The 12323-nt window shown below is 39.1% G+C and overlaps 2 protein-coding genes across 5 annotated transcripts in view; both read right to left on the bottom strand.

Moving 5' to 3' along the window:
- ATP6AP1 (ATPase H+ transporting accessory protein 1) overlaps positions 1–7442 on the bottom strand; it is a 94163-nt gene extending 86721 nt beyond the window's left edge. Inside the window, exons 1-3 of one of the 3 annotated variants that reach the window (XM_037888980.2) lie at positions 7125–7224; positions 3644–3694; positions 2623–2716 (exon numbers count right to left, since the gene is read on the bottom strand). The gene's annotated coding sequence lies outside the window, so the exon portion shown is untranslated. Of the gene's footprint in view, positions 1–2622; positions 2717–3643; positions 3695–7124 lie in introns of all 3 variants that reach the window. The other 2 variants (XM_027825592.3, XM_037888982.2) reach the window with 2 other exon arrangements.
- A 315-nt stretch (positions 7443–7757) lies between these two features.
- The window catches only part of IQUB (IQ motif and ubiquitin domain containing), a 53847-nt gene continuing 49281 nt past the window's right edge, over positions 7758–12323 (bottom strand). Inside the window, exons 12-13 of one of the 2 annotated variants that reach the window (XM_037888984.2) lie at positions 10756–10941; positions 7758–8720 (exon numbers count right to left, since the gene is read on the bottom strand). In XM_037888984.2, the coding sequence (XP_037744912.1) occupies positions 8553–8720; positions 10756–10941 (354 nt within the window). In that variant the 3' untranslated portion in view covers positions 7758–8552. The remainder of the gene's footprint in view (positions 8721–10755; positions 10942–12323) is intronic. The other variant, XM_037888983.2, reaches the window with a different exon arrangement.

Raw genomic sequence — 12323 nt, forward strand, 5'->3', positions numbered from 1 at the left:
CCAATGTAAGGGTTACATTCATCTCACAAACTTCTTGGGCATCTTGGGCTCCTGGAGCTGCCAGAGCTCCTTTTAACCTCCATTTAAGAGTATCCTTCTCTACGAACAACTCATTCTCTTCCTTCACCCTTCTATTCTGCAATTTTTCTATCCCTCTGAAATCCTCAGCCACTTTATCCATTTCTAGCGATCATCTGTCTAAGTCTTGCTCCAAACCGTGATGGGGTGCACTCACTCCGCACTGGACAGGGAAGTGTTAACTCCTCACTCTGGGCTGAGGAAATCATGGCCCCACATCCCTACTGGGCATGCTCGAGGTGTAGGTGTAGCACCAGTATAAAAGAAAGCAGCCCAGCTCAATCCAGGCTAGCCACTGAAGAGGAAGGATGTCTTTTACAGGCACCTGCCTTGGAGCTGCAGCAGCCCCTGAAAGCAGAACCTAGAGACACTGAGACCCCGGCAGATGTCCCACTGCCTGCGAGCACCCCAGGGACTTCAGAGCCAGGGGGACCAGCCCAGGCAGAGGAATCCAGGAGCCCCAAAGTCACTCATTCCATGGATGCAGGAGTCATGGTAGGAAGCAGCCCAGGGGAGGGACTAGCCATAGTCCCAGAATAGTTGGCGTGTTGTGGTTGGATCCCCACTGACAATCTCAGTTGCTGCTGCCAGAGCCCTGGGGTGGGACCCAGTGGATTAAGGAGGGCCCGGGTACCCCTACTCTGGCCACCATGCCATCCCCAGGTGGTAGCCCACCCCTTTTTTGGCTGTTAGGCCTCACTGCCCTAAGAGCCAGGGTATGCTATTGAATCTGGCCACTAGGCTGCACAGCTAAAAGCCACTTGATGGACTTAAGCCTTTAGGCCTCACTTCCTAAAGGCAGAGGGTGGCTTGAGGGAGGGAGTGCCCTCATCCCGCAGTGGGCGGTGTCCCTCTACCCCATCACACAGACCTTTAACTTTTTCCCTTTCAAAGTTTATCATCTCTTTCCAGGATGGAATCACAGGCAATATATGAGGAAGCATCTTCTTGCAATATTGTGCCTGCCACCAGGTCCTCACTGAGCTGGCTGAGGGTCTCTTGCAACTGACTGACATCTTGTCTTTCTCATTTTGATTGATCAAACGACCATCTCTCTAGATAGATGGCAAAGATAGTGGAGCAAATAACTAAGGAATCAATATGCCAGCACTTGGAAGATAAAAAGGTGATAAGTAACAGTCAGCATAGATTTGTCAAGAAAAAATTGTGTCAAACCAACTTAATAGCTTTCTTTGACAGGGTAACAAGCCTTGTGTACACTGGGGAAGAGGTAGACATGGTATATTTTGACCTTAGTAAAGCTTTCAATACTGTCTCACATGACCTTCTCATAAACAAATTAGGGCAATAAAACTTAGATGGAGCTACTATAAGGTGGGTGCGTAACTGGTTGGAAAAGCGTTCCCAGAGCAGTCATAGTGGTTCACAGTCAAGCTGGAAGGGCACATCAAGTGGGGGTCTGGTTGGGATTAGTTCTGGGTCCGATTCTGTTCAATATCTTTATCAATGATTTAGAGAATGACACAGAGTTCATTTATAAAGTTTGCACATGATACCAAGCTGGGAGAGGTGGAGGATAGGACTCCAAGTGCTTTGGAGGATAGGACTGAAATTCAAAATGATCTGGAGAAATGGTCTAAAGTAAATAAGATAAAAGTCAATAAGGACAAATGCAAAGTACTCCACTTAGGAAGGAACAATCAGTTGCACACATACAAAATGGGAAATGACTGCCTAGGAAGGAGTATTGCAGAAAGAGATCTGGAGGTGATAGTGGATCACAAGTTGAATATGAGTCAACAGTGTAACAGTATTGTGCAAAAAAAAAAACAGAGGAAACATCATTCTGGGATGTATTAGCAGGAGTGTTGTAAGCAAGACACGAGAAGTAACTCTTCTGCTCTACTCCATGCTGATTTGGCCTCAACTGGAGTATTGTGTCCAGTTCTGGGTGCCACATTTCAGGGAAGATGTAGACAAATGGGTGAAAATCCAGAGAAGGACAACAAAAATTATTAAAAGTCTAGAAAACATGACCTGTGAGGAAAAACTGAAAAAATTGGATTTGTTTAGTTTGGCGAAGAGAAGACTGAGAATAGACATAACAGTTTCCAAGTACATAAAAGGTTGTTACAAGGATGAGGAAGAAAAATTGTTTTCCGTGACCTCTGAGGATAGGACAAGAAGCAATGGGCTTAAATTGCAGCAAGGGTGGTTTAGGTTGGACAGCTAGGAAAAATTTCCTAACTGTTAGGGTGGTTAAGCACTGGAATAAATTGCCTAGGGAGATTGTGGAATCTCCATCACTGGAGATTTTTAAGAGCAGATTAGACAAACACATGTCGGGGATGTTCTAGATAATACTTAGTTCTGCCATGAGTGCAGGGGACTGGACTAGATGACCTCTTGAGGTCTCTTCCAGTCCTATGATTCTAAATGGCCTGTAAAGGAAGTAAGTTATATCTGCTCAATGTTTCAAATGAGTTGGCTGCCTCATGGTTAGGGACAGGAGTTAATAAACCCTGTCACAATGTGGGTGAAAACCCTAAGTAGAAGTATAAATTAAAGAAACTTAACACTCACTATTTGATATTTCCAGATGTGGTGACTAGCAGTTTTCTTCCATGTACAGGAAGCAGATTTTCCTCACAAAAAAGGGGAAGATAGTTTGGCCTCTCTGTAACCCATGAAAGCTTTGTTTCAGATGAAGGCAAAACTGAAAGTGTAAAGCTTTTTATCTTGTAGCTTTACCAAAACTCTTAGTGAATCCTCTACTCCAGACTTCTGTGTCTAGCTTATTTAAATAGTATGCCTGACTGCACTTTTCTACTCTTTCAACAGGAAACTTCACTACCTCACTGTCAGCCTGGTAGCGCAGTGATCAGAAGGGAACTTCCTTTTCCCTCTTTCAGCTTGTTAATTCTTTATGAACCTTTCTATTTTAGAGAGATGGGTCAAAAACATGTCTATTCTAAAACACACCTGCACACCTTTAAAAAATTTCTCTTCAAGTGACTAACACAGGCATCTTGGCCGATTTACCAAATTTAGAGTAGTAATAGGGTTTCCAAGATCTGAGTGAAATGATTTGTTAATGTTTAATCAAAGTCCCTTTAATTAAGGTTATTTTTACCTCATCATGATTTGATTTGAGAAAAACAATTGTGTGTTTTTATGGCTTTTAAGAGCATAAACAACTAAAACCAATTTATTATACTTCCCTAAAGTACTAAATAATATAATAATCTAATTGAGCTTACAATGTAAACCAAATTAATCAATTCAAGGAGTTAATAGTATGAATTAAAATTGATTAACAAACATTTGAGACCCACGATTGATCAAATTATTACATGAGCACAATCACAAAACTACTAAATACAAATTACTGAATAGTTTACTTAAGTAAGCTGCATAGTAATAGAATTATTATCAGTTTATGCTTTTCCTTGTAGAAAGAATGGGTTAAGGCTGGAATTTTTACATATCTAGGAGAACTTTTAGTGATCTGTGGTAAAATTTGCTTGGAACCTTGGTTAATTGATGCCCAATCATAACGTGTACTATGGGCTTATACGCATGTGCTATTATTGGCCCCACATACCTTATAAAGCTAGGGCAAGTCTCTCCTGATAGGCATCTGTGCCCAGGTGTTCTGTTAAAGAAACCCAACAAAGAAAAGTTATTCAGGAAAAGAAAAAGGAACTGCTCTTCTCCTTGCTGGGTCTGTAGAGCTTTAGAGTCAGTCAGGGATTGCAGTTTGGTGAACTACACATTTTTCAGCTGAGGTACCATCACACTAGTGGGCATTGTCCTCTAGCCAACTGGCTGGTCTGTGGTGTGTTTGTCTCCACTTTCCTTGGGACCAGCTCAGGGAAATACGAGCATCAACTGTCTGTTGCTGTGATGACTTCAGGAAGAGCACACTTTTCTTCCTTGTTTACCAACTCTTTTAAGGTTGAAATTCAAGCTGATGTCCTAAGGACCTCCCTGGAGATCTAGGTGCAGTGTGTGTGTGTGTGGGGGGATTGATATACATCCCCTCCAACTTCAGCCTGCTCATGTAATCCACATCTTCTCCTCACATGTGGATTCCTGAACCTACAGACAACCCTCTCTGGACGAAGTGGTGATAATGCCACTGCCAAGCCGGCTGACCTTGCCACATGGAAAGGGTGATTTTTCATGGTTATCAGGCTTATCATCTGGGCCTGTGTTATTCCATCTCTATAATCAGAAGTAATAAGCACAGGGCTATTATTAATTAAGTAATGTCAGAAGTGTGGAAAACCCTTTACAAAATGGGTAAGATTCCCTACCCTGAGCATCTTACCAACTGGGCAGAGAATAAAAAGAAAGAACAGGTAATATAAGAAGAGGTAGGACAGTGAAAGGGCAAGGAAGAGGACTATGATTATGCACTCACATGGCAGGCTAGTGCACATGTCTTGAAAGTAACAAAGGTTTGTTAAATAAATTTTGAAAACAGTAATTATTCAGAGCATAAACCTCTCTGAAGTGAATTTAGAGAAGGGTAGGAAAGAGGCATGGCATTTGAGGTCAGGGAAGGATTTCTCGGCCTTCAGGGAGACATGAAAGAAAGACGTGGGGACGGGTTTGGAAAAAAGGACACGGGGTACCGAAACAAGGGACTTCATTGAGCAAGAGAGGTCTGGGGAGAAGGGAGTAAAAGGAGATGAGGCAAAAAGGAGTTAATATTCAGGGAGGATTGAAAGGCAAGAAATCCTGAGATAATCCCAGTTGGATCATTGACTCCCTGTGTGTCCTTGAGAGTCTCTGTATCTCTGCCTCAGTTTCCTCTTTGATAAAGTGTTGTGAGAATTAATTAGCTAGCAAGTTACATTTTGTATATTCAAGACAATATATAAATAAATGTTACAAATATTGTTGTATTTCAAACAACCGTGCTGCAGGTCTTTGACCTAAACAGTTTAAGGTGACAAACTATAAAAGGAACATCCATTATTTCTAAAACTACTTGAAATGACTTCCTGGTTTGAAATGCAGATACAGATCCTCAATTTATACCCCCACCTCCTTCTTAATCACATAATCTTGGATTAAATTTAGGGCTTGTCTACATGGTGAGGTAATGTACACTATCCAGGTGTGATTTCTAAAACATACTAATGTAGTATGCATTACTTGGGCCATGTAGACTCTGCTGGTGCACTTACACATAGGAGTTTCAAATACAAAGATAATTAAACTAAATGGAATTAAAGCCATTTCAGTTCTGAATGACTGTGTCTGCACAGGGGGTTAATGCAGTTTAACTAACCCACCTTAAATTCACACCTTTAGTTAATTAGGATTAATTTTCCTGTGTCCCCATGTAGACAAGCTCTATATTAGCTATGCCTGTTGGAGCATTCAAGAGTGGGAATACGCAGAGGCCATTCAATGAACTACTAAATGTTGTGTTAAAATGGATCTAGATTATGCATTTATGTGGAACCAAATAAGATATAAAAAGAGCAGTGATCTCTCTCTTGGAGAGCACAATAACTTGAACCTGGCTCATACCCCTTTCAGTCAGCTTTACCTTCCCCTACTGCTATTGGATATGCAAAAGCTCTTTTTTCTTAATACTTGATCAACAGGTTGGTGTTTGTCTCATTTTGATGGCATCTTTGAATTAACTTACATTAACAGCCAGAAACCATACAAACAGCTAACTAGATTAGAGAAAAATCCTAAAGTAAAAATCTTTTTTAATAACATACATATAATTGTAAACAATGTTATAAGACATAAAAAGGTGAAAAGCATTCTTCTTACTATGGTAATTCCAGTAATTGTATGGGAAAACATTTTAAAATGTAGAAGACAATGAAAGCAGCAATAAAGAAAAGCTAAAACAATTTGCTCTAAAAGAACAATAACAGGCCACATCTAACTAGGTTTGTATACTATGCTTATTGCAGTCCTACCTGAGTGCTTAAATGACACTAGCACATGTTGTTCTATTTCAGATTTATGATGGCTATATTTTGCTCCATCCTAATGATGTGATTTAATTGGGATTTCAAATTACCAGCACATTTGTCAGATTTTTTTCATTAATTTCTGTATTGGTGTCTCATGTCCTCCAAAATTCAACCCTCTAGAGCCCACAGTGGCTCTCAACAGCCATTCTTTAACACGACTGCAGTGAAAGACCAAAGCTTTGACCTTGTACAAATGCAGTCTCCTAGCCTTTGTGAGCTGAAAGGCTAGGAATTTCATTCTCAATGAGTCCATCAGCCAGCCAATGTCCCAGATAACAGTGAAGTATCCAATTCAGTTCAGTTTCAACAGAATTTAGCAGCAATTTACAAACATGGGAAGCCTATACAGCATGACTAAACAGATACTACAGAAAACATCGTTAAAGAATCAGAGGTATACAAAGGACCAGGAGGCAAAGCATTTGCACAAATGAGCTTTCTTCCTCTGGACCAAAACACTTGTTTTCTTGTGAATTCTATAGTCTTCAAATGTAGATGGCACACACAAATTATGAGCCCAGCAGCTGAGTCCAGATTTGCCTGAACTAATTCCCTCATGCTCCTTGGGGACCAGATATGAGGGTTATTTTTTTTAATGGCTACTTTTTAAGAAAAATAATATATTCATTTATCAAAGGATGGAATCGTATCTACAGGATTCATGCTTTCGCTTCTCCTGTACACTGACCCAGTATGAAGTTGTTCAAGATAGGGTAAGTCTGCCTTGTGGCTTTTACGCAACTTTAGGAAGCTCGGCCTGTGTTATGTATCCATGTGTATCACCTCAGACCAGACCTACTTAGACAAACCACCAAGAATAAAGTTTTATTCTGAAAAGAAACATAGAACAGGATTACAGTCCAACATCCTCCTCTCTGCTTGCTTGCCTTGTGCTCAGTCAGTGTTGAAACTTCCTGCTGGAAGGACAGAGGGGACTTTGTCTAACTCAACCCTCTTACAAATATGTTCGAATTCCCACAATAACTAAACCCCAACACAAACAAGCCAATGTTCTAATTTTCTGTCATTTAAACTCTTCTCAGGGTACTCTTTTTAAAGCCTTTTTGGTCCTACCTGTAAAGAAACGCAGAACAGGATAACAGTCCAGCAGCGTCCTCTCTGCTGGCTTGCTTTGTTCTCACAGCTTCAGTCTGTGCTGAAACTTCCTGCTTCGAGAGCAATGGTACTTCTTGGCAAGAACCAGGAAGTTCTCCCAACATGTCGCAGCTTGTAGTCCACAACTTGTACTTCCCACAGCTGCTGCTGAAGGACACTGGACCTTTTAGCCCTCAACTTTTTTTTTTTAAAAAGAGCCTGTTTTCTGGCTCCTAGATGCCCGTTCCTGGCATCCAGTCCTGTATTAAGGCCCAAATCCAGCAAAGAACTTAAGTCAACTGGACTACTCATGTGCTTAAAATTGTGCTTAAGTGTTTTGCTGGATTGCAGCCTAGAGGCCAAATCCTGTTAAAGTAAATGGAAATACTTTTGTTGACTTTAATAGGCATGGTTAGATCTGGTCTTAAGTCCCTGGTGAATGCACAGTGCATTTTAATATTGTTTGCTGCTAAATATATATTTACTTATTTCAATTTTTAAGTGCCTCTACTTCACCATAGGCAATTATACTAGTCAAAGCAGTAAGTCCTTGGGGACTGGGGCCAAAGAAATGGCTAATATAGTGGTTTGAAACAACTGAAAGAACTTTTGAACAATTTTATGTAACTTTTTATTGAATTATATGTAATAGAAATACACAGGGAAAAATGACATAAGTAAACATATTTAAGGGAGAAAATTGACTCCTGCTGTACCTTCAGATGAGTTAACCAAGAGATTAACATGTTCCAAACAATCTATTTTTGGTATTACAAAATACAGTCACAATTTTACAAACGCTGACATATGAGTAGTTCCATTAAGCTCACTTGGACTACTCCCACATGTGTTAAGTTATTCCTATGCACAAATGTTTGCAAGATAAAGGGCCTATATTTGGACAGGTAATGAAATCTGTAGATGAATGTGGATTATGTATATATTTTTTTTACCAAAAGGCCTCACTTGTTTAAAATACAGAAGAAATGAATTAAAATATTATAAAAAGGTTTATTAGTAGTATAATGTTTAAAATAGAAATTGTGTATAAAGGAAATTCTCTAAATCTCCTCAATATTTATATTGCAGTAGCAGTAGGCACTTAAGGATACAAGAAGACAGCCTCAGGTTTGAAGAGCTCATGGAATGATTATGATAAATTTTACAAACTGTATTCTAAAAATGTTTTATTCTATGTTTAGAAACTTAACACACTTGCAGTCACAGAACAATAAATGCAATTATTACAATAAGTGGTCAGGATCAGAGTATTGGATCTTTGGAAGTTTATCTTGATACATGTCCCCCGAGTACAACTAATCTATAGATGAAACGGGACAATTCTTTACTCCAATTAAGTTAGTCATGTTAAACAATAATTCAGATTACAGCTTTATGTCTGAAGAGTTATACTTTTGAACCAGTGGGGATAGGTTTAGTTATTAACAGTTCATTTGTGTGAGCCAAATCATCACCTTTATGCAAAAATGATGCCATCTCTGGAATCTGAGAAAAATAGTTCTTTGACAGGATATGTTTGTGCTTTATCCTGTGAATAAATACCATTTCATATGCCTGAAAGGTAAGAAAATCCAAATGTTATTAAATGCAATCAAAATTTCTTATCTATATGTTGCTGTATATCCAGTACAGTATAAACACTGCACTAGTGAACTACAAACTGTTTAACAAACCAAATCATAACATTCAAATCCAGACATGTTACTTAATGTAGTAAGATACAGCAGAACGTAGTCCTGTATAGCAGTCTTTTAAGGCCTCCTGTGAAGTGATGACTGCCTTAAACTCCTATTAAATCATTCAGCATCTCCTCAGACTAGGTCTCTCTCCATTTCCTTATTATCTTTTGCGTAATGTGAATTTATTTTTTATTATTATTTTAAAATTTTGAAAATCAAGAGGAGACTGGCAATGCTTAAACTTGTGTGTTTCTAAGCTAATATGTAAGGGAACTGTACCTTAATTGGTACAGACTGAAGCTTTTATAAATGCTCATCAGGCATACCATTTAAAACCATTTTGTAGCATTTTATGCAGCCTTGGTTTTGATCCAGTGTTCTATTTCTAGAAGTTCAGTCAATTACCCAACATTCTGCAAGGTAGAAATGTCTGCAAAATACAGTATTATATTTAATTTGATACTAGAATAATTAGATTTAACCCACAACACCCTTGGTGTATTTATTGAAGCAGGACTGGAATTTCAGATTGCAGTTCAATCCAGGAGTGTTGTTAATGAAATCACTTTCACAGACCTTACTAAATTTCTAGTGATTAGCAATCCACACAATCATAAACAAATTAACTATGATATTAAATGCAATGTTAGTCTCTTGGTCTCCCTATTTTCATCACTAGTAGCATGGATAGCTATTAGAAGGGAAATGTTTAAATTTTTAAAATTGAAATTAAGTAAAAGATCATGAAAATATTTTGGGTGAGGTTAATTTTCATTTTAAACACAAACAAATTTAGGGCCTCAGCTGGTGGAGAATGTTCCCTTGGTACAGTCAGGCCAGATATCCACACAATCAAAACCTTTGCCTGCCAAACAGAGGGCAAGAGGGATAATGTCAGTTATATAAACACCAATATGCACAAAGGAGTAATTGAGATCCCAATTGCCTAAGGAGCCTTGTTGATTTAATGCAGGAGCGAGGACTCAAGGAAGGAACTCATAGATTCCAGTTTGAAATGTATTTTATCTTTTAAAAAGTAATACTCACAAAAAGGTGTCAGAGTGAAACCCAAGCTGGGTGTGCACAGAAAAAAGTATATCATGGGCGCTGGCAGCACAAGTTTCCACAACACTTTCCACCAATTTGCTTCTCTGAAAGGCTAATTTCTATGGATGAGAGGATAGTTCATTTTCTATGCCCATTTAATCCTCCTGTTCTCTGGTGTGACTTCCAAGAAGGATGCCAACTGGTGCTGAGATGGTGCTTCATGATATGGTCATGTGCCACTGAGAACTGAACTGGCCACCAAACAGCCACTACATGGCAATGACCTTAGGTCACTACCAACATAAACCAGTAGCCTAGAGAAGAAATACTGTAGCCCATTTTACCTGATACATCTAGTTCTTAAGTAATCTCTTGAGTTTTGGAATACTAAATATTCCACTGTATTAAGTCCAGGTTCCTCAGAGTGGGACCTCTGCCAGGCTACTGCATCTTTAGATAGAGGACTTTTCTTTTGACAAAATATGTAACCGTTTCAAGGCAGTAGTTTCAAGGATTTCCTTAAATTCTTTTAATTTAATTTATCTTTAACCATAGAGAATAGCAGATTTTGTGACATCATCAACTCAGAGCAGCACATAAGCTTTTATAGTCTAATTGCAGGTGATCATCAATCAAGTAACTGCCAGTGACACTTAAATGTCATCCTTCTGAAAAAGCAGATGTGGACAAGCTTACTAAGATCTCAACAAAAGGGTAGTCATTATTTACAGGACTATTTTTATGAAGCAGTTATAATGGGCCAATTAAGATGCAGAGGGTCTAAGTGCAAAATTTTAGTCACAAGATTCCAATAAAATGAAAAATATAATATAAGAAGAAAAATTGCTTTAGTTCCATTTTACCTCTTGAAGGTTATGCAGCTTAAGATGTGCTTTTGCCTCATCTTTAGTGAGGAGGACCGTGTTCCATGGAGACCATTCACAGTGCTTATCCCATCTGACCATAACCAAATCATAGAGATCATCCCAGGCACTAAGAGCTGACTGACAACCCCAAATGTTCTCCACCATGTACTGTAGATCTTTTTGCTGTAATTGAAAGCAGGTTGAGAAGAATAAAGCATGCTTAATTCTACCAGCAAAGTCACCTTACCTATCTACCACTTAGGAAATGCTTTGAATTAGAATTATTTTGTGTACGTGCCACAGAATAATTTTGGGTAGAGAATGGTGAACATTTGAGTCATCTAGCCTACCCTACTACAGTGTCGTGTGGCAGGGTTGATTTAATTCTTCTTAGATCATCCCTAAAAATGAGATTCTAATTTACTCTGGATTATTTCTGCTGATGGCAATTCTATACTTTGTGTTGACAGGTTGCTTAATTTCTTATTTTAAATTATTAATTTAATTAATTTGCTTATATTTAATCTACATTTTCTCTGCTCCTTCGTATGCTCATCCCTACTTGTTTGGTCCCTGCTCATTAATAAATATAACTGATGCCTGTCCTTTATATTTTGTATTTTCGAGTTCACAATTAGTTTAAAATTTAATAAGTAAGTTATGGTACCGTGCTATGTTACTGAAGTCAAATTCAGCATGCAGTCAGAATAACCTGGGTTGAAGGATTGGGAGGGGGCAAAACACAAGTAACCCAGAATGCACAATATCAAGAGGCTTATCCCCAGGATAAGCATGACAGGCTTTGCACTTCTCCCTTCCTATCCTCTTCTTCTATCCTACAAAGAGTTAATTATTGTGTAGTGATATAGTTACTCATTCTCCCCTATGGGATTGTGACATCCTGTGGTGGTGCTGCAGGATTTAAAAATAGCTAGTGGTTGGCCAGTTTGTACTGTAAGTTCTGTATATACAGGCCTTAAATCTGATATTTTCCCCCTCTAAAGTTATGATTCACCCATACTGATCTCACTGTTTCATTTATTACTAGTCATCTGAAATCACTAAGTTTTTAAAAATAGTCTGTGAAGCAAAAAATGGTTTGGGGCCATAGTTAAAGTTGAACTTTGGCAAGCTTTTCTATAATGCTCCTGTGACGTTCCCCTCTGGTGTTATCTGGACAGGTGATCTGCTAGGTCACTCCAATCCTTGACTCTGGGAGCCAGTGTTACCCTGCTCTGCTGTGAGAACCCCCAATCCTGAGCTGTCCACGCATAGCCTCTAGGATGTAAGATGCTCCTTGGATTGTGCAACTGAATGACACTAGCCAATATCTCCGGTCCCAGACGCAACCCTAGGAACCTCTGTCTTGCAACCAGTTATGCCTGCTGGACACTGCAAGCTTATATGAGTTCGTCAATTTAACAAAGAAATTGATATGTACCAGGCTTGTTATCCCTCTGGTTCAGCTGTGACCTGCTGGCAGCTAACAACCTGGGCAGTTCTCTCCCTGGCAGGCATAACATCCCCATCCCTTCCTGATGTGGTGTTGCCTCCAGCTGCAGTGC

This window comes from Chelonia mydas, chromosome 1 (genome assembly GCF_015237465.2).
Source record: "Chelonia mydas isolate rCheMyd1 chromosome 1, rCheMyd1.pri.v2, whole genome shotgun sequence".
NCBI lineage: Eukaryota > Metazoa > Chordata > Testudines > Cheloniidae > Chelonia > Chelonia mydas.